Below are 19,271 nucleotides of genomic sequence, written 5' to 3'. Positions count from 1 at the left end.
CTCATGTGTGCAATCTCCACCGCCAGATACTATATGCGTATTCCTCAACTCGAACCCTGAGGTATCACAGGACAAGGTGGGATCCGGATGATAGTCCATAACCTGGTTCATCTCATCCGTTCTCAACAGCAGTAAGAGGGACTTCTGCCCAGAAGCTTAAGATGGTTATACCCCTAATCCTGAAGTGCAGAGCTACCGAGCTGTAGCTTGGGGGTTCGAATTCCACAAGCGCCCTTCATGTTTCGTGTTTTTGTTTTACTTCTCTCTTTTTTTCTTCCCTGCTTGAGACCATAGTACCTCGCTCTTGATAAAGTCACATGAGGATACTGGAAACCAATACTCGCTTAAGGATTCACTACCTTCTCCTCTGTGCAAATGCCACGTATCATCACAACTCACTCCATCTTCATATCGCATCAATATCAATCTCCGGCGCCTCCCTTCTCCTAAACAATAGCTTCGCCGTACTATCCGAGTTCCACGCAAACCCCCACTCCTGCCACTGATGCTCATACCCAGGCGTCAACTTCCAGTCAAACTTCATCAGCAAATGCGCCAGCGCAATCTTGAGCTCATTGCCGGCGAAGAAGCGACCCGGGCACGCGTGCTGGCCATGGCCGAAACCGAGGTGCGAGGGTGATGTGCTGACGAGGTGGGCTTGGCTATCAAGCTTCGGGTCGCCGCGCATCTCGAGGAAGCGATAGCCGTTGAAGGCTTCGGGGTTCGGGTAGATGGAGGGATCGTGCATCTTGCCTAGGTCGCCGACGCAGCGTTCTCCTTTTTGGAGTTTGAGGCCGTTGGGGAGGGTCACTTGGCGGGTTGCCATGCGGGCCATGATTGCTGGTTGGTGTGGTGAGCGACGGGTGCTTGGAGGATATTTTCCTGTTGTCACAGGAAATAAAAGGAGAGACTTACCAGATGTGACTGGCTTCAGTCGTTGTGACTCTTTCAAGACGCTGTCCATGAGTTTCATATTGAAAAGAGCCGTCTTCTTCCAGCCTTCAGCGGTCAGAACTTCAACAATTTCCTTCCTAAGGGCATCAAATAACTCCGGGTTCTCTGCAATGCGTAGCATAGTCTCCACGAGTAGATCCGTGGTGGTATGAATTGCAACGACCGACAGACCCAGCTGCGCGCCAACAACATCATACTCCCGCCCCTGACTCTCCTCTTCGAACCAATCAATGCCATCATTAAACTTCGGTGCCGGCTCGCCCCTCTCGATAGCCTGCTGTCGCGCATCTCTACGTTTTTGAAGCACTGGCTCAATGATGTCTCGAGAATCAGATACCTGCCGCCTAAGAGTTTTGCACTCAGGGAGGATCAAGTTGGCGGCGTAACGCAGCCAGTATGGGTACGGACGCAGGATCTCGGCGCCGAGGAAGGCGTTGACGGTGTAGGACTTTGTTATCGCGAGCCAGGCTTCGTCGCGGCATACTTCATCGCCGAGAAAAACGCGGGAGGAAAGGCGGCAGATGAGGTCGAGAATGGTGTCTTTGGTGTTATACTCTTGCCAATCTACATAGAGCAGTCATAAGCGTGTTAGTAATGTAAACAGATGACAAACGGTTACTCTACAGTTGGCGTGACAAGAAGCCTACCGGTGGGCTTGCCGAAGATGTGATCGACAGCAAATCTGGTTTCCGACGCAAGAGGCTCCGTGATTTGATCTGCATCATCGTGTAAGTATCGTGATGGTGTGTTGCTGTAACGTGGGGTCTCAATGTGGGGTGTGGGGTAAGAAGAGGGCAACTTCGTGATGGAGAGCGAAAACCTACTGAGTAATTTGGTGATGCGCTTTTTGATGACAAGCTGAAAAAGTCCGTCCGGTCTGTTGCCAACCGCGAACCCTTCGAATCCATTCAGTTGAGGGTGGAAGTTGTCTGCGAATGCCTTTGAAAAGCTCAACCCTGGCTCATTGCGAATATCGTGAACTAGATCCGGCGGAATGACAACTGTTTCACCAACGTCCGTCATGAGTCTGTAAGGCTGGCCGGGGAATTGAATTCGGGCGTCTTCCATGATACGACGAGCATTTATCAAGAAACCCTTCTTCCGTTCTTGGTTGAAGAAATCGAATAGTCGCCCCGGGTTGACGGAGGGGAGTTTGCGAGAAGGCTTGCGAATGTGGGGTATTATCGTGAAGACGCTGATGAGGATAATGCCGAGACATAGTGATGTCCATAAATCCATTTTACGTATGAGTGATGAATCGTCGGCCCATGAGCTGAAGAGATGTTTGGGGGGTGTTATGGCCTCCATTTTGGCAGTTTAAGGTGGGAGAAGGTATGAAGCAAAAACTGATAGACCAAGCTTGGAGATGGTGAAAGGTGTAAGTGCGTCTACCATCGACTTATATACTCTCCCCGGTCTCAGAGGGGGCAACTCGGCGGTGAACAACTAATCATCGTCGATTTCACCATTACACGAGAAATTTGGTATTATAAGTCAAGAATTACTCCAAACCATCTCCACGTTGACGTTGTTTCTAGTATATCACGGTGCTAAATCGCTGCCCGCCGGCCAACACTCCCGTCGTTGCAACTCTGCGCGACCCGCCGCCAACCCTGTCCGTAGCCGTCTCAGACGAATCAGCGGCGCTTACAACTGGGGACCGCGTCTCTTAAGTTCCGAGTCATGCAGATCATTGTAGCAAGCTTCGGAAGCAGACAAGTGCCCGACAGCGGGACGGGTGGATCTCTAAAATCTGGGATAGTTTTTGATGCCCCCCGGGGAACCGTCCTCAAAAGCGACGACCATCCTCCTCAAATATTTTTCAGTTTCTAGTTCTGTTCGTGCGAGGTCTTGTTTCTTTGTTACGACTCCCCGCTTAACAAGACTGTCCCCACTTACACCTCGCAAATTCTTTCTTAACCCAAGGCCGACGATGCGGGGGTTAGCCTGGTGTTTTGACGCGACACGGGCAGTGATGGGTTACTAAAGTTCAACAACGCGGAGTGCGAGGGCACCGTTTGTCCGTTGTGGCTACACGCACCATACATATAGGACGAAGTCTTGGTTCGCGCCAGGCATGACTTGCGATGACGGCAACTTGGCAGATTCCGTGGTCCTGCACAACTTTTATGTTGTTATGGCGAGTAGAGCAGCATCTGACACCAAAGGTGAAAAGGATTCCGGTTCGCCAATGGGAGGATACGTGTGTTTTATGCTTCCTTGAGGCTCTAATAAGCCCGGCATGAGTGATTGGCACCGTGCATCTAGGCAAAAGATTCTCCAGATAGCGGGTGACAGCATGCTTTGACATTGTCTTCCCAATGTCGCCTGCATTTGTCAGTCCTGACATTAACTGCCATCTGTCAACTGAAGTTGACTGATAATGTCAGAAGAGTGCAAACTTGACGCATCTGAGCAACTAAGCCTGTTGTCGTCATGGGCCACGGCCATCAGCCATCGGAAAGCCAGCACACCGGATAGAATCCAGAACATATCGCGGCCGGCAGTACGAGGCAGCAATCTCTTGAACTTATGAGCAAGTACGACCACATCTTGACTCAAACAAGCTCTCGGTTAAGGATGTTCTTAACTAGGCTTTCCGCTATCAGTTCTCGGCAATCCGACTACAAAAGCAGCTGCCAACTGGCTGCAAAGAGTGACCTGTAGGTTGACTAACACCCTCCGTCAGCGCCACAGCTCACCTCATCCGGTCGTACAGTCGAAGTCTATGCCAGATCCCCGGCATGACTTTGGGAGAGGGAAAAGGGATATTGCAATACCACGATTATTCTAGGAAGAATTTCGCCGGATACCTTCCGATTTATGTGCAAGATGTGATGGCGGCTCGGCTCCCACATACCGGATTGTTCGGAGCCGGGGCCCTATATTCTCCTCCGCTATGATCTACAAATAAACCGAACTCCAAATTGACCCCAGTGATGATTACTGCTTCCAAGGACGAACAAAGAATACTCGCATTCGTAAATCGTAGTTGATCTACACTCGACGGTCCGCGGCCCCCATTCACCCACATTCCGATTTTTCAGTGGAGAAAAGTTTGAACAGTCGTCAGCCTCTGCGAACGCTGTGGCACCGTACATACCTATTTTAGATTGACGATATGCTACAAGCTTGTGCGGGCTTGTAATGAAATAACTGTGATTCGTCATTACACTACCCGCTCCATGGGCGAGTACCCAGTTGATGTCGAAATGCCGACAAGTTGTTCATCCTCGGTGACGCGTTCAGGGGAACCAGGTCTTCGACGAAAGGTGTCGACATGGCATTTCCATCAAAGGTAATCAGTTTTCCGAAATATGGCAAAGATTGAGACGTGTATAAGATAAATCGAGTTCGGATGTTTCTCAGCGTCTCGTTCATCCAAACTATCTTTCGGTAGCAACCTTCTCTCCACACATCATGAAACTCTCAACCGTTGCAATTGGCGCGTTCGCCTCCTTGGCCCTTGCCCACAAGGAGGTAGCCCCCGGAGTCGTGAAACGCCACGCCGATCTCTCTAAGCGCTGTGCTTCTGGAGCCGCAAAGTTCAAGCAGAAGCGATTCGAGAAGCGGCAGGAGGAGGCTAGCCTGAACAAGCGATCCGGCAACAGCTCTTACACCATCGTCACCGAGGGCCCCTACTACGACACGCTCCAGAACGACACCTGCGTCCTCGCCCCCGATGTCACCGCTGGTCCGTACTACTGGCCCCGGTCAGAGACCTTGAGGCAGGACATGACCGAAGACCAAGTCGGCGTTCCTCTTATCCTCGACGTTGGTGTTCTTGATATGGCTACCTGCGAGCCCCTTCCCAACGCACTTGTTGCGTTCTGGCACTGTAACTCCACGGGCAGCTACTCCAGTTTCACTGGCCGCGACCCCAACACGGACTTCCGAGAGCTTCTCGAGTCTCTCAATGTCACCGACTTCGAGATTGGCACCACGGATCTGCACACTGATGATACCACATGGCTTCGTGGCATGTGGCCCTCAAACGATGAGGGTATCCTTGAGATGAAGACCATCTTCCCTGGTTTCTACATCCAAAGATCCATCCACATCCACGCTCAAGGTACGCCTGGTTTTTTTTTTTTTTTTTTGTGAAAGTAATACTTCGAAGCTGACAGATTCAACTAGTCTTCACCGATTGGGTCCTCCACAGCAACGGCACTGTCAAGACTGGCAACACCAACTCTATTGGCCAACTCTACTTCAACGAGTCCATCTCACAGGAGATCATGGCCTTGGAGCCCTACGTCAGCCACACCGAGATCAACCGTACGACTAACGACGTGGACTCTGTTTACTCTTCAGGCCTCGCAAATGGCTACAACCCCGTCATCGACATCGTCCCTCTTGATGGTAGCGACATCACCCAAGGCATGGTCGGCTACATCACCATCGGCATCGACACGGAGAACAGCCCTTCTTTGAGTGGTCCAGAGAGCGAGCAAGGTGGCGGAGGCGGTTCCCCCAGTGGAAGTGCCATGCCTAGTGGAACCGCGCCGGCATAAGGATGAAAGGACGATTACCGATGCTGCATATATTCGGAGTTCAGGGAGTATCAGTAGGAAATAGACAGTCACAACATAATGGATGGGAGTCAATATCATTAAGAACATTCAATGCCGCATTCCATTCAAAGATCAACGAGGTTTCCACTGTATTTCATGCTCCAAGGCGTCTTTGAGTAAAGACATTCCGCTTTTATCGTTCAAGACTACAAGTCCTTGTGTATCAGGCAGGTGGGCAAGTTCAAAAGGTTGGCGAATGCCTGCATGGGTTTTCTTTGCGTATTCTTGCCAACCTACCTGCCCGAATACACAACCGCCAACCTAGTCATACGAACACACACCGAATGAAGCCCATATAGGTCCCCTCAGCTCCATTTCTGTCACCAGCCAGCAGGCGCCCGTCTAGGTCGAAGGATCGGGTCAAACTGGCTGGTGGTGGAGTGGTTAGTGGTCAACAATCAATTGAACGCCTACCAGCCTACTCGACGACAGGCTTAGCGAGAGTACCCGAGTTTGGAGCCAGCATGAGTACCTGAAGTTTCCCAGTTTGAGCACCATGAGATGTAGCTCCCAGTTCATCACCAGGGCGGCGAAGTCTTTTGTAATTTTGATCCTGTGAAACTTTTGATAATGCCACTTCCAATTGGTTAAACCAGCATGAAACGCAACTTTTCGGTTGTTGCCACCCAATCGGCGCGGTGCATCAGGTGATAGCTTCCAATACGCCGGAACTTTGGCAGTTGCTCATCAGCCTCCACTCCGCTTGTATACAGAACAGTGTCGTTCTTCGGCGATTGCGGCACAGGCTCAAGAAATAGTCCCTCAAACCTCAAAACGCGGTCTGTATGGTTGACCAACGGAAGACAAATGACAATACCTCCTGTCGGTGTCTCTCCAGGCGAGTCCCAACCGTAAATTTGCGTCCAATCTGATTCAGAGTCTGAGATCGTCGTTTGGAGCATCGAAAATAGCGCTTTCCGATCTCTTGTACTAGTGAATGCCTGGAGTTGAATGGGCTCTTCATCTCTGCCCTTCAGCTGCGAGATCATGTGCTTCGCGTCGCCATCGTCGTTAGTCTCATTCCTATAGAACGCCACCTTGAGGACACCCTCTAGAATCAACCCGTCATTTTCCGCCTTTCCGATCCTATTCATGCCACCAAGGCCAGAAGTTATGAGACCAACAGCCATTACCAGCCCCGTTCCATGCGGATACCAGTTCCCGAATGTTACCTGCGTGTTCAGTGTCATCCACGACCACGATGGCGCCAAGTAATCAGTCGGCCGCGCGCGAACCTTCTCCTGAGCACTCCAAAGCAGAGCCCATGGCAAACTCTCGTCTATCCATACACCATAAGCTTGCTGGGTATCGCGCTTATCCTGCAACTGACCGGGCAAGCCCGAAAAAGCCACTTGCCTGTCGCTAGGGAACGTAAGCTTTGTCTTTGAATACATCTTCACTGTTTCCGACCACGCAGCCTCAAAGGGCTTGGTCCCCGCGCTCTCGAGCAGCATGTCTCGAAAACGTCTCCGGTCGCCGATAAATTGCCACCAGATTGTGGCCGGCTGCGACGGGACCCCTTCAGGAAATGATTCACAAAGCTCGCGCTGGCCGCATCCCCAAAGGATCTGCTGCCGACCAAAGTAGAGTGTTCGAGGAGAGAGCAGTCGCTCCTGAAAGACCCAAGCTCGCTTATGCAGCGGCGCCTCTGGAATGTCTGACTTCCATCTGGCATCTAGGTTTTCCCCGTGAAGAAGAAATGGCGGGGCCACAGAATCCGTCGAGAACGGCGATGGTATGACGCAGGGCAAGACAGTCCAAGGGTCTCTGTCCGAAAAACAGCCGCCTGATCCGTCCGCCGCATGGCTTGCGGATATGGTGCAAAGTGACAGGCTGTATACCTTGCCCATAGTAGGAGCCTCTCGTCTCCAGTCATCCTCGCTCTGTTGAATGATGCAAATGGAATCTATCCATAGATATCGAACCCCAAGTCTCCTAGCAATGATAAAAGCGTCGGCAAAGGTTTTGGAAAGCTCTGTGTGCGGTATGCCTATCATAAACTGCTTGATGTTGGTTTCAAGGAGGATGCACGGCTGCTTTAAGCCCCAGCAGTGACTCAGCGTCATCCATTGAACAGGGCGTTGCAGAGATTGTGAATGTACCAGCTTGGCTAGGTCGGAAGGGGACTCTCCCAAGTCAATCAGGCGAGTGGGGGCCCATCCGTCTTCGTTTTGCATTGAACAATCGTGTGATGTCAGGCAATCTGTGAGAAACTTCTGAGCTAAGTCGAATGCTTGCTCCGAGCCAGTATTGGTGTTTAGAGCCAGAATTGACTCTTCCCTTGGAATTGAAGCTGCAATTTCCGCTGTCATTCTGCATGAGCTTCTGGTATCATAGCAATTACTCGGAAGCGTCACAAACCTGTTGTTTCTTCGACCGAGAAAAATATGGTTTGCATCCTGTTGGCATTCTCTTCGTCTAATCTCCACAGACCCATGTGAATTTCGTAACCTTGCGTTCCGCTGGCGAAACCGTATCGAAGCTCGAGACTATCGTCCGGATCCACGTCATCCCAGTCTGGCCATGGAATATCGTGCTTTCCCCCAAAGTTCAAGCGCCGGAACCATATGAGACTGCAGATGCGACAGCCACCGCCCTTTCCTTGTTCCAGGCTCTCCTTTGTGTGCGGGAGCCGGTAGCCATCATTATTCGGAGAGTACAGACCGTATGAAGAGACTTCTCTGGCTTCAGTGAAAATAGTCAGACAACGGTCGCATAGATGAGACCAGCGACGGTGGTGAGACTGAGTCACCATAGCTACAAGGGTTGTCGATCAATGTTGGACTCTGAGCTGGATTGCTCGCAAGTGTAATTAGGTAGCTGAATGCACCTTAATTCCTTTTTGCTGCTACGTAGATTGTAAAAGAGGATCCCCAGATCAACTTAAAGCTTCCAATCACGTGACGTAAGCAGAGTTGGACTCCTCCGGATTGCTATTGTTCATTGGTGGTTACCTCTTACCCTAGTCCTGTACAACGGCTCGAAGGTTATTCACAATTTTACAAGCAGCCAGACAAGATAGTAGTTAGAATGGAAACGATGTGATGTCTCGCCAACTAGCCTTCTCAGATCATCACCTGTGTGTGAACTAACACTATTTCAGCGAGTATACGGACTCATCCAATTAATCATGGTAGCTCCCGTCCCTCAAAGTTTCAGAAGCCCAATACAAGACTAAGAACATCTTTACAGAAGTCGTAAAAGATTACTGCTCCTATCAACATCAAAACGTCCTACGACCTATTGAAAACGCCTGATTAGCCAACGCATCAGCCTCAGTGTTTTCCTCTCTTGGGATAGCCCAAAATAAGATGTCCCTCCCACCATCATTTCCATACGTCATCTCATCCAACTGCTCATGCAACTCTCTCAACACCTCAAAATGCGCAACCCTCTTCCCCCTCACATTCAACCCATCATTCTCAATCCACTCCCCAATCCAAAGCGCCATAGCACTCGCAAGATACTCTGAGTCCGTCGCAATCGTAATCCGATTCAAGGAATAATCCCTCCCCGTAATCTCACAAATAATCCTCACAGCCTGCACCAGCGCCTCAATCTCAGCCCTTGAGCTCGTCTGCGGGAGGTCACTCGCCAACAACCCGCACGCGTTATATCGCGACCCGGGACCAAAGTAGACGCCCCACGAGGCTTGTGCATCGGGGAGCCCGTTGTTGCGGCAGGCGCCGTCAATGTAGACGACCATGCTGCCGCGTTCGGGGACGGGACGTTTGGTGGCCCAGGAGTACATTTGCATTCCGAGGAGCTGGGTTGAGGGGTTGTAGATGACGAGGTCTGATTTGGGGACCATTCTGTGGGTGTCGCTTGCGCGGTGTTCGAAGAGGCGGCTTCCCATGCCGTCGTCATCGTCGTAGCCCATCATCGTTGTGGTGGTGTTGGGTCGTTTCACGACAGCTGTTGGGAACCAGATAGGAGACGAGTGTCTTCAGTCACACGAGAGGATATCCTCAGTACTACGGATGTTGCTGGGTAGATAGGTCAAAATGTTTTCTAGTAGCCTGATCAGCAAGCTACTGTCTCGTAGACAGACAGTAATCTCATGGGTGAGCTTACAAAGGTATGAGATGTAATGAAAAAAGCCGTTGCTATTATCAACGTCTAAGTCGGTCGGGGTAGGTTGCCTGTTGATCACATGGAATCTGGTTGTGAGCTCAACAGAGGTTGACAGAAGCATGGCCAAAAGAGGGGGAGGGGCAAAAGCTAAACCAATAAACTTGACCTAAAGACGGATAAAAGTGGCCCCATGCATATGAACTTCTGATGCCTCTTGGTTCTGATACCTAATGTTCACCATCCACTTTATCTTCCTATATCTTGAAATCACGTCTGAGACGTCAATTTCAGACCAGAATTAAGGCAGAGAATTGATGATGCTAGGCACTTCATGACCATACGGGTGAAAATGGCAACCCATGAGTTCTCACACGATTCACTTCTCAGCTTTCGACGTTGGGCAGCGTATTTCCATTCTCGAAGTCCAAGAGACATGAGCCATACTCAAGCCTCTGACCTTATGTCTCTTACAAAGCTCATCTAAGCACCCAATATCTGACTCCATCAACTTGAAAGTCTACCACAACTACCTTTTTGCTGCGAATTAACCCCTCACCACTAGACAAACATCGTCACAACAGCCAGCAAAATGACAAGAAGCCCAGGCAACAACATTGGCATCATCAACTCTTCAATCGCAAGCTCCGTGCTCGGCGAGATGAGACTCAGTGGGAAACTAGGCGGGAGCGCCCGTCGCCTTTTCTCAACAGTCTCCATGAGATGCCTCGGAATGTTCGTAATATCGATTGTCAAGCGATGCGTGCTCTTGCTTCCATCATGCTTTACGTACAGTGTCGCCAGATCAGGATCGTACGACCACTCTCCATCGCTGACCTTGATGTCGATGTTGCGTTGTGCGTAGTGGTACTCTGGCACAAATATCTCCGTCGTCCGGGACTTTTCGGGTTGACTTTTGCTGTTCTTGGCGTCACTCTCGGCCTCTGAAGTCCACTCGAACTCGTAGTGGAGGGTCCGCGGGTCCCAATCCGAGCGAACGTGGCGGCCTGCAATCTTGACGGCGTAAGGACGAATAATCACGTTCAATACCCTCCCACCGCGGTACAGCTCATCATCTTCGTGCGCCTCGTTCACATAATCTGGCAAAATGTGGCCGGGCTTCGCTTCAGTGTCGCCGTTAACGACAGAAAAATCCTCCTTGTTCCACCCATCGCCGTACTCCACCCGATTATCAGGGTTATAATTCCACAGCGTGAACGCAAGGTTGTTGTCCTCCATGGCGGAGATGAGCGCGTGCATTAGCTCCCGCAGCTTATCGTAGTTGCCTGTTTTGAACGCCTCACAACCGTTGATGTCGTAGGGTATGCCGACCTCGCCGATGAGGGCGGGCACGTGGGTTCCCAACGACTTTTGCCCGTATTTGAGGATGTTGGCGAGCTGCGTGCGGTAGTTTTGGCGAAGCGCCTTGGCGCCGATGTAGAGGGCTTTTAAGATGAACATGCCCCTAGAGAGCCCTTGTACGTTCACGCTCATCCAGGAGTGATGCTTGCTGAATAATACGTTGAGGTCGTAGAAATGAGGGGCAAAAACGAGATTCTGTGGTCTCGGTGTGTCGATGATTGTCTTGGTCGCATATGTTTGCTTCTGTCCAGCTTCGTCCACCTTGCCGTCCTGGCCAACCCAAGGGGGCACAAACTCGTTTGGTATCGGCTCAAAGAAGCAGAATTGCCGGGACGATTTCCGTGAGACACGTTCCGAGAAGCGCTTGAGGAAGGGACCGTAAAAGTCGCGGTACCACTCCAGCGGCTTCCCTTCACGACCTGGCCGATGGTCCACCTCGAAGTAGTCTTGCTGCAAGACCTTTGGGCCCTTTTTCGTCTCATCCCATTCCCAAACACCATGAGCGCGCCATACACACTCGCCGAGACCATAGTTTTGTGGTTTCGATGCATTTGGCTTAGCAGCCAACCAGGCAGATCTTCCCTTCGGATCGACGACGGTTTTGTGCGAAATGCGGGTAGGGAACGGCCAGGACTTGACGTAGTAATTGACTTCTTGAGCGTAGCCACTGGCAAGTGCGAGTGCTTGTGTCAGAGAAGGGTAATATCCGATATGTAAGTCGGTATCGTAGTTCCAACCGTCGAATCCATGAAGATTGACAAGACCTCGATGCGGCTCATTCAAGGGCTCAAAGCCAACGCATGCCTCAAGGCTAGCCACTTCATCCGCGAGCCGCCCAAAGGCTTCGATAAAGGCACTCTGGAGAAACTCCTGAGCCGAAACAGTCTCATCCCTGCCATCTTTCGACCGCTTGCATTGCAGCTTCGGCGCCAGAGCATCGCCCGCCCAAAACAACGTCGCCATCGTCGACGCCGCAATTTTCTGGTACCCAGACGGCCACACAAACGGTCCGCTCGGTTCCTTCTCATTCACAGGCGCAGTAGCTCTCCTCAGTTCATCCTGCCCATGCACATATGCGGCACCGGTCTCAGTGAATGCCTCGACATCGAGCCCAGCAACTTCAAACGTCCAACCGGGTGCACCGCTGCCGCCGCTGAATCGACTCCACACATCCTGGTGGGCGCAAATGAAGCACTTGACGCCGTACTTCGGCATGATTTCGATGAGTTGGCGTAGGTAGTCGATATACTCCAAATCCACATCCGTTTCCGGGTCCGGTCCAGAGTGGCCAATCGACTCCCACGTTACCAGCAGACGGATAAGCGGCAAGCCCCAAGCCTGCAATCGTCTGAAGTGCAACGGCGCATCTTCAAGGGGGAATGGCCGGCCGATGAATGTCACTGCGCGGTGCTCGAAGAAGCCGTCGGTAAGATGAGACAAGCCGTTCGGCGTCGTGGGGAGCTTGCTGGCCCCGGAGATGTTGAGGCCATGCAGCGTGAGGGTGCGACCGTAGTTGTCGACAAAGTAGCCATCTTTAAGGCCAATTGGACCTCCTAGTGCCGCGTCCGAGAGGTCCTGTGCAGCATATTTGGCCGCCATGGTGAAGGGGCGGTGAAATGGTCGTTGGTTATCAAAGTGTAAGGTGAGCTTTTTAGCTTGATTGGCCGGGGATGTGCTCCGGACGTTACGCGTACCGACAGGTCGTCATGACAGATAGTCTGCTTAGTCAGCGGGTGCTCCTCAGAGGCCAAGTGAGCTGTTGTCACCAACATGACATATTGACAACTCATCAACAGGGTCAATACAGATCTTGAAATACCTTGAAGATACTGATACAAGATTTGAAAGGGATTGAGAAAGCTGAACCAATTTCAGGTTTGGGTTGAGAGAGATCACCATCAATGAACACCATACCGGAAAAGTCGGGTCCCGGAGGTGGATGCTGTGCCAAGGCTTGTGCCCCGTCAAATGCTCAAGGTCCTTGAGCTATTTTCAGAGCCTAACCGCCGTTCACCAAAGCTCGACATATCAGTGTTTAATCGTCTCGGTAGGCTTGAACAGCATCACCGATTTTACAGCAACGTCACAACGAGATATTGAACTGGCAGTGTTCTTGTTTGTTTTCATTATTCATAGAGTCGTCCATCTATGGCCGTCTACGGCTTTTTCTACAAGGCCCGCATGGTATCATAAACTAGGAACGCGGTAGTTTTTTCTTTCCTTTATCAACAGCACACAAACTTAAAGCTTGCGAACGACCTTGTTGGAGGCCTCCTTCTCCTCCTTTTCGTCCCAGATGTTAATGTTCCAGCGGGGCTTGTAGGTGAAGGGAATGTTGTAGCGGCGGGGCTCCTTGCCGATCTCGTTGATGGCGGCGACGTCCTCGTCCGAGATCTTGACCTCCTGGAAGTTGGACTGGATGCGGCTGGGGGTGACGGACTTGGGGATGACGGAGTGGCCGCCGTTCTGGGACCAGGCGAGGACGACCTGGGCAGGGGTGGCGTTGAGCTTGGTGGCGATCTTCTTGACGACGTCGTTCTCGATCAAGAGGGGGAGACCGAAGCCGTTGTTGCCAAAGGCCTGTGCTTGTTAGTCATTGCGTCATCGAGAAAAAGAAGAGGGTAGTGTTTGGGGTGGACATACAGAGTAGGCGGTGATGTGAATGTTCTTTTCCTTGGCGTACTTGATCAGGGTGTCGTTCTGCTGGAGGAGGGGGTGGCGCTCGATCTGGTTGACGGCGGGGGTGACACCGGTGGCATCGATGACGGTCTGAAGGTCCTCGACGGTGAAGTTGGAAACACCGATGTTCTTGACCTTGGACTTGGGGAGGTCGATCAGGGCCTTCCAGGTGTCGACCAAGGAGACGCTCTGGTCGAGGTCAACCTCACCCTCGGCGGCGAGGGGGAAGAGCTTGTCGCCATCCTTCTTGAAGGCAACGGGCCAGTGGATGAGGTAGAGCTGTGAGTGAGGGGTTAGCCGGGTATTGTTCGCCCGTCGATGCCCACCCAACCTAGTACGCAAGGAGGGGTATTGGAGGAAGACATACGTCAAGGTAGTCGAGCTCAAGCTCCTTAAGAGTCTCGTCGAGAGCGGCCTCGACGTTCTCGGGCTTGTGGTTGTTGTTCCACAGCTTGGAGGTGATCCAGATGTCCTCACGCTTGAGGCCGGGGATCTCGGCGAGGGCCTTCTTGATACCCTGGGCGACCTCGGGCTGGTTCTGGTAGATCTTGGCGAGATCGAGGTGGCGGTAGCCGGCCTTGAGGGCCTCGTAGACACCGACGGAGACTTCGCCGGGGGCGGACTGCCAAGTGCCGTATCCCAGAGTGCTATAATGGCCAAAGAGTCAATTCACTTTGCGTGTTTTCTTTCGTTTTGTAGATTGGGAGGGGGAGAAAAGGGGCAGAACGCGAGCGCGAGAGCGGGGTATCGCGATCGGCAGGGGAATGGATGGAGGGGTAATTATTTAGACGTACGGGATCTCGGCGCCGGTGTTGAGCTTAGCCTTGCTTCCGAAAGACATTTTTGCTGGATTTGTATGAGGATTGATTCAGAAGAGAAGAAGAGGGAGAGTATAAGTTATCGTAAGAATCACCAACAGAAGGAAGAATGGTTGGGGAGAGCTTCGAGGTGGCCTCTTTTTAAACAAGTGAGGGGTTCCAACACGCAATTGCATCATCGTTTGTCAGGATGAGCTGCGCACCCTGATGGGATGGGGTACCTCGTACTTTCTCTCCGTGACGCCCACCGTCGGACCCGCTTAACGGCCCTCGAGTACCAATTGTCGATGGAGGATGGTAGAGATGGAGGAGGAGACGCGGGTTGCCCCAGGACACGGTCGTGACGCTGCCACCGTCGCCAACTGTTAGGATTGCCTGAGTGGGTTGGCCGTGGCGGGGTTGCGGTCGTAGGTGTGGACCGTGGGCGATGGTGAGACTGGGGGACCCCGCGCTTCCACCTAAATCTCCCGTCTTCTGTCTCTCTCGGCTGCGGAAGCCCGAAGTCGGCCATCACGGAGGGGCTCTTCTTATGGCGTACGGATAGGCTCGCTTGGAACTGAGACGTGAGTCCGTTTGGGCCCGTCTAGGACCGTCTGGGCCCGGCACCGGGTAAGCACTACACGCTGACCCGTCCCGGCACATAGTAACGTCTTCACACGTCTCTTAGAGTATCTTAGCTTGAGGCCTTCCGGTTCATATGAGATATCCTCCATGAGATTTATGGCATCTTGGACACTGAGGCTTGCGTTGTACCATCTCACTCTATGATCTCACTCTATGATCTCACTCTATGAGATGAAATCGAATCCGTCATCATGACTTTGGTCACGTCTTATCTCTCACTCATGTCGTCTTGATCATGTCAAGCATCGACAGAATGTCGTGCAGTGACGGGACAGACGGCGCGGATGACGATCAGTGTAGCTCATGGAAATGCCGCAATTGCCACTAGACTTTCTCTCGGCACATCTTTACACCAAGCCCCGAAAGCGTGTTCCACTCAAACGTTCTTCATGTTCCACACAACCTTAATCCGATGCGATCAAATGAGATTTCGCCCTTTGAGGTATGGCAAACTGAGAATGCGCAGTGCATTGCGCGACTAGTGTACAGAATCAGGTCCCACAAAATCAACTGGTCACTCTCCTTGTTTGTGTAACAAACGTCAGGTATTTATGCCTATTCTTGACTGAACACCAAGCTTCTGGAGAATCGCTGATGCGCCTAGGAGATGTCATTAATGAGAGGTCAATTGACAACGAACATGGCTAGAGTAAAGAGAACTAGCAGCGGCCGCTCTTGACGTGAATCCTGGCAGGTAAGCTCTTCGCTAAAGGCGCTGTGACTTGAACATTGGGATTGGGCTGCTGGATCTCACTTCTGAGTGCCTCAAGTTGAGTCTGAGGCTTTATCACAGGCCATGAGGAGTGAGAAGATCGGAATTGTGTTTGACAGAGGACGCAGCATCTGAGGCATTGAGATCAAGCGACCAGGTAATAGGAGAAAGATAAGTGTATTCATGAAAGTCGGCGATGAACATCACTACCTCGGATCTAGCAATGCTTCTCCTGCCTCAACCCCCACGTCAATCATATCCATGCAAGCTGTCATCGACGTCGGAAAAAGAATCTCACATCCAAAGCCAAGTTCCCGACCGGGTAAGATGGACACAGGCGCCGGTTCCTGCATCCTTCACAAGCCAATCACCCAATCATCCTCCCAGTGAGACATCTCACGCTGCTCGCTTACGCTCGAGAAGCGCGTTCAGTAGCGCCGCCCGAGTCCCGAGGGGATAATCAGGGGGGAGCTCTCAAGGGCCTGACAGGATGCGGCCCGCCACGGTCCACTGTGGAGAACCATAAAATTAGAATGCCTCAAGCGACCGTGGCTGCCGACTGGTGCCTTCAGACGCGAAAGGTGTTCACAGCTTACTTCGCATCTTCTCAGTCATAGTTATGAACGACAAAGCTCAGCATATCCGTCAAAAGATCAAATGAACACGAGGTTTGAATACCTTGGACATGGCGCGGTAGCCACTCCTGGGCTTGGTCGTTCATGGTAGGTCGTAACGCTGAGTTATTCCGGAAACTTTGTAAATGCCGAAATGCCGTGATATCGAATTATGGGTCCATGTTCGGCGCCGAAACTATCAATGATCTCCTTTCATTTAGCCTATCTCTTCACACTATGGGAACCATTACTTGGCTTTTTTTCTTTCATCCTATGCGTCTCGCCGAAAAGCCGACAAGAATACGGCCCCGGTAGCTAGACGTTCCCCGGAGCGGAATTGCATACCGGCTTACATGGCGACCGCCGCCGATTTTGGAGTAGGTGTGGCGAGACTCAGCAAAGCGTGCACTGAGTGTCACTCGCGCAAGGTCAAGTGCGATGCGCCCATTGTCGGGATACCCTGCGGCCGATGTGTCAGCAAGGGATGCTCCGAGAGTTGCAAGTTGGTCTCTCGCCAGATACGAAAGAGGTAGGCGAAAGCATGGGAAACCTCGGACAACATTCTCAGTCCTCTGACGATGGCGCCAAAGGAAGAAAAGAACAGACGATTTGATCCAAGACTGTCACGGCACCCAGAATGTGAGAACGCCATGTTTCTTCCCATCGGTCCATCCGGGCAGCTCAAGTTCGGCTCATGGCATATAAAGCTGTAGAGATATAGCAGTGATGACTGACTGGAGCAGAACACTGAGTCTACGCCCAGAGAATCCTCGTCAAACCATGCTGTAGTGGACTCATCAGCCCCTTCCAATCCAATCGTGCTGCCGTCTTCCATCCGGCGCACCCACGGTTCCCATGGTCTTGGTGAATTTGGGAAGACGAGCTCGATAGGTTCAGGCCGCACGCCCGAAGATATCCGAGACGTCTATGCACTCCCGCAGGCCCAAGCAGAATATAACGGAAGGAGTCATTATCTCAGTATATTGAAGACGGCGATGAATGGCAGTGAGACGAGTGAAAGTCCCGGGCTCGGGTCTACTGCCAACAGCTCCACCGATAACACTCCACACTACCCAGAAAACACACAGGTCGGCATGTCTGGTTTGGATCCGGTGGATCTGGAGTTTCTTGTAAAGAAGGGCGCATTTGTGTTGCCGCACCGGGATGCCTTGTAAGCCGTCCATTCAAAAGATAACTCCCATGATGAACCTAAAAAAGCTGACAAGAAGATGTGAGAATGGTGTTTCTGACTGCCTATTTTCGCTTTGTTCATCCATATTCGCCAGTATTGGATCCAAACCACTTCCTGAAATGTTACGAGTCAGGATCCTATTCGCCGTTCCTCATACAGACAGTCCTAACAAGTGCTACTCTCTACGTGCCGACTGAGCTCCTCACCTCGTGTGGATACTCAAACGTCACAGAGGCGCAGACGGCATTTTTCAACAAGGCATTGCTGCTACACGATTTTCAATGCGAGAAGAGTCAACTATGCCTGCTTCAGGGATCCCTAATCCTGGGCACAACTGCCTTCTTCTACCCCATCGACCGAGATGTTCAGTACTGGTTCTTCAATGCCGTCCGGCTTGCCACGAAATTGGAACTCCAGAAGCTGTGAGCACACCTCAAATTCCATAATCAACCCGGAGTTCAATCTTCTCAACATTATAATTCGCAGTGATCAACTACGGATTGCGGACACTCAGCTTCGCGGGCTATATAGGAGAATTTGGTGGGTGATCTACGTGAGTTCATCACCTGGGCCCAGGAGATTGGAGCCACTTGACTCACGTGCCATTTGAATTGACCCATCGTTCTAGTGTCGAGATGTGCTACTGTCATTCCTTGGCATGCAAAGTATGCCTCTGGTCAGCGACAAGAAGAAGCTGCCAGCGTTGCCAACGGCCGAAGATTGGGAGGTTGAGAGTGACAACATAAACACCCTATTCCCTTCCACGGTAACTCGTGAACAAGAGCTTCACTTCATTGATTACTGCAAATTGTCTTTGCTGGGTAGGTTGCAATTGGTCAACATATGGTACAGCTCTTGACACTTACCAAATGGTGACAGGAAGGAAATGGCTTGTTGGAATATCCGACCCAGATCAGGTCAACGCTGAAACCATGGCTCACGAGTTTCATAATTGGAGAAGTCAGCTTCGAGGAGCAATCTACGCAGACCATCACCTCACCGATGGCCCCTACCTCACGGCCCTAATCGCAGCCAGCTACAGGTTCGAGTGTATCTTGTACAGGACTCTCAAGCTTCATTGGAAGTCTATTGGTGTTTCCCAGTACGACTGGGTACGAGGTCGACTTCGATGCTCTATGTTTGAGCTTGACACGCTGTTCGGCAGAGCGCTTGCAAATGGCGAGCTTAGGAGCCTGCCCATGTCGTTGTGCGTCTCCCCAACAGAGAGTCCCAAAATCGAGAATGAACGACTAACGATTGAGCCTGGAAGCAATTCCAATATACCAATAGCGCTGGCCCTCCACATAGAGACCGCTTTGGATGCTGACGAGTCAAACGCAACCAAGTCCATGTCGCTCATCTATATTCGTCAAGGATTGCTCATTCTCGAGCAGCTTCAGGACTCGCCAGTTATGAAGAGGGTATTGTCCATCTTTGAGTGGGCATTAATTCGATTGGATCTAATCCCCGAGGTTTCTCAGGACAAGCAACTCAGTGGCGGTGTTCGTGCTGGCAGTGACCAGGACGGGTCTGTGGACCAGGTGGGAACCTCGACGGGTCAAGAATTTGGGGAAATGCTCGATCAGATGGAGCCGTGGTTTGGTGATTTCCTCGGGCTTGACTTCCTCGATAACTTGAGGTCGGGCGGCGATAGAGGATAAACTTCGAATG

At 51.6% G+C, this 19,271-nt stretch overlaps 6 protein-coding genes across 6 annotated transcripts; 2 read left to right on the top strand and 4 right to left on the bottom strand.

Annotated features, from left to right (window-relative positions):
• Nucleotides 1–406: 406 nt before the first annotated feature.
• Nucleotides 407–2,262, bottom strand: CPAR01_11365 (ent-kaurene oxidase; the record flags this gene model as incomplete). Its single annotated transcript, XM_060495624.1, has 2 exons — nucleotides 407–1,518; nucleotides 1,602–2,262. The coding sequence occupies 2 exons, from the start codon at nucleotides 2,260–2,262 to the stop codon at nucleotides 407–409; spliced, it is 1,773 nt and encodes a 590-aa protein (XP_060345972.1).
• Nucleotides 2,263–4,374: 2,112 nt separating this feature from the next.
• CPAR01_11364 (protocatechuate 3) lies at nucleotides 4,375–5,468 on the top strand (the record flags this gene model as incomplete). The annotated part of the gene is made up of 2 exons (XM_060495623.1): nucleotides 4,375–5,026; nucleotides 5,092–5,468. 2 exons carry the CDS (start codon nucleotides 4,375–4,377, stop codon nucleotides 5,466–5,468), a joined length of 1,029 nt encoding a protein of 342 aa, XP_060345971.1.
• A 647-nt stretch (nucleotides 5,469–6,115) lies between these two features.
• On the bottom strand, nucleotides 6,116–9,411 carry CPAR01_11363 (uncharacterized protein; the record flags this gene model as incomplete). The annotated part of the gene is made up of 3 exons (XM_060495622.1): nucleotides 6,116–7,833; nucleotides 7,890–8,271; nucleotides 8,935–9,411. 3 exons carry the CDS (start codon nucleotides 9,409–9,411, stop codon nucleotides 6,116–6,118), a joined length of 2,577 nt encoding a protein of 858 aa, XP_060345970.1.
• A 749-nt stretch (nucleotides 9,412–10,160) lies between these two features.
• On the bottom strand, nucleotides 10,161–12,560 carry CPAR01_11362 (glycoside hydrolase family 5 protein; the record flags this gene model as incomplete). Its single annotated transcript, XM_060495621.1, has 1 exon — nucleotides 10,161–12,560. The coding sequence occupies one exon, from the start codon at nucleotides 12,558–12,560 to the stop codon at nucleotides 10,161–10,163; it is 2,400 nt and encodes a 799-aa protein (XP_060345969.1).
• Nucleotides 12,561–13,202: 642 nt separating this feature from the next.
• On the bottom strand, nucleotides 13,203–14,481 carry CPAR01_11361 (aldo/keto reductase; the record flags this gene model as incomplete). Its single annotated transcript, XM_060495620.1, has 4 exons — nucleotides 13,203–13,541; nucleotides 13,605–13,919; nucleotides 14,008–14,287; nucleotides 14,435–14,481. 4 exons carry the CDS (start codon nucleotides 14,479–14,481, stop codon nucleotides 13,203–13,205), a joined length of 981 nt encoding a protein of 326 aa, XP_060345968.1.
• Nucleotides 14,482–17,403: 2,922 nt separating this feature from the next.
• CPAR01_11360 (uncharacterized protein) lies at nucleotides 17,404–19,261 on the top strand (the record flags this gene model as incomplete). The annotated part of the gene is made up of 5 exons (XM_060495619.1): nucleotides 17,404–17,579; nucleotides 17,774–18,022; nucleotides 18,087–18,153; nucleotides 18,229–18,421; nucleotides 18,480–19,261. The coding sequence occupies 5 exons, from the start codon at nucleotides 17,404–17,406 to the stop codon at nucleotides 19,259–19,261; spliced, it is 1,467 nt and encodes a 488-aa protein (XP_060345967.1).
• Between the last annotated feature and the right edge of the window lie 10 nt (nucleotides 19,262–19,271).

This window comes from Colletotrichum paranaense (genome assembly GCF_030867605.1).
Source record: "Colletotrichum paranaense strain IMI 384185 chromosome Unknown Scaffold_9.1, whole genome shotgun sequence".
Taxonomy (NCBI): domain Eukaryota; kingdom Fungi; phylum Ascomycota; class Sordariomycetes; order Glomerellales; family Glomerellaceae; genus Colletotrichum; species Colletotrichum paranaense.
This window is presented reverse-complemented; position numbering and strand designations above follow the sequence as displayed.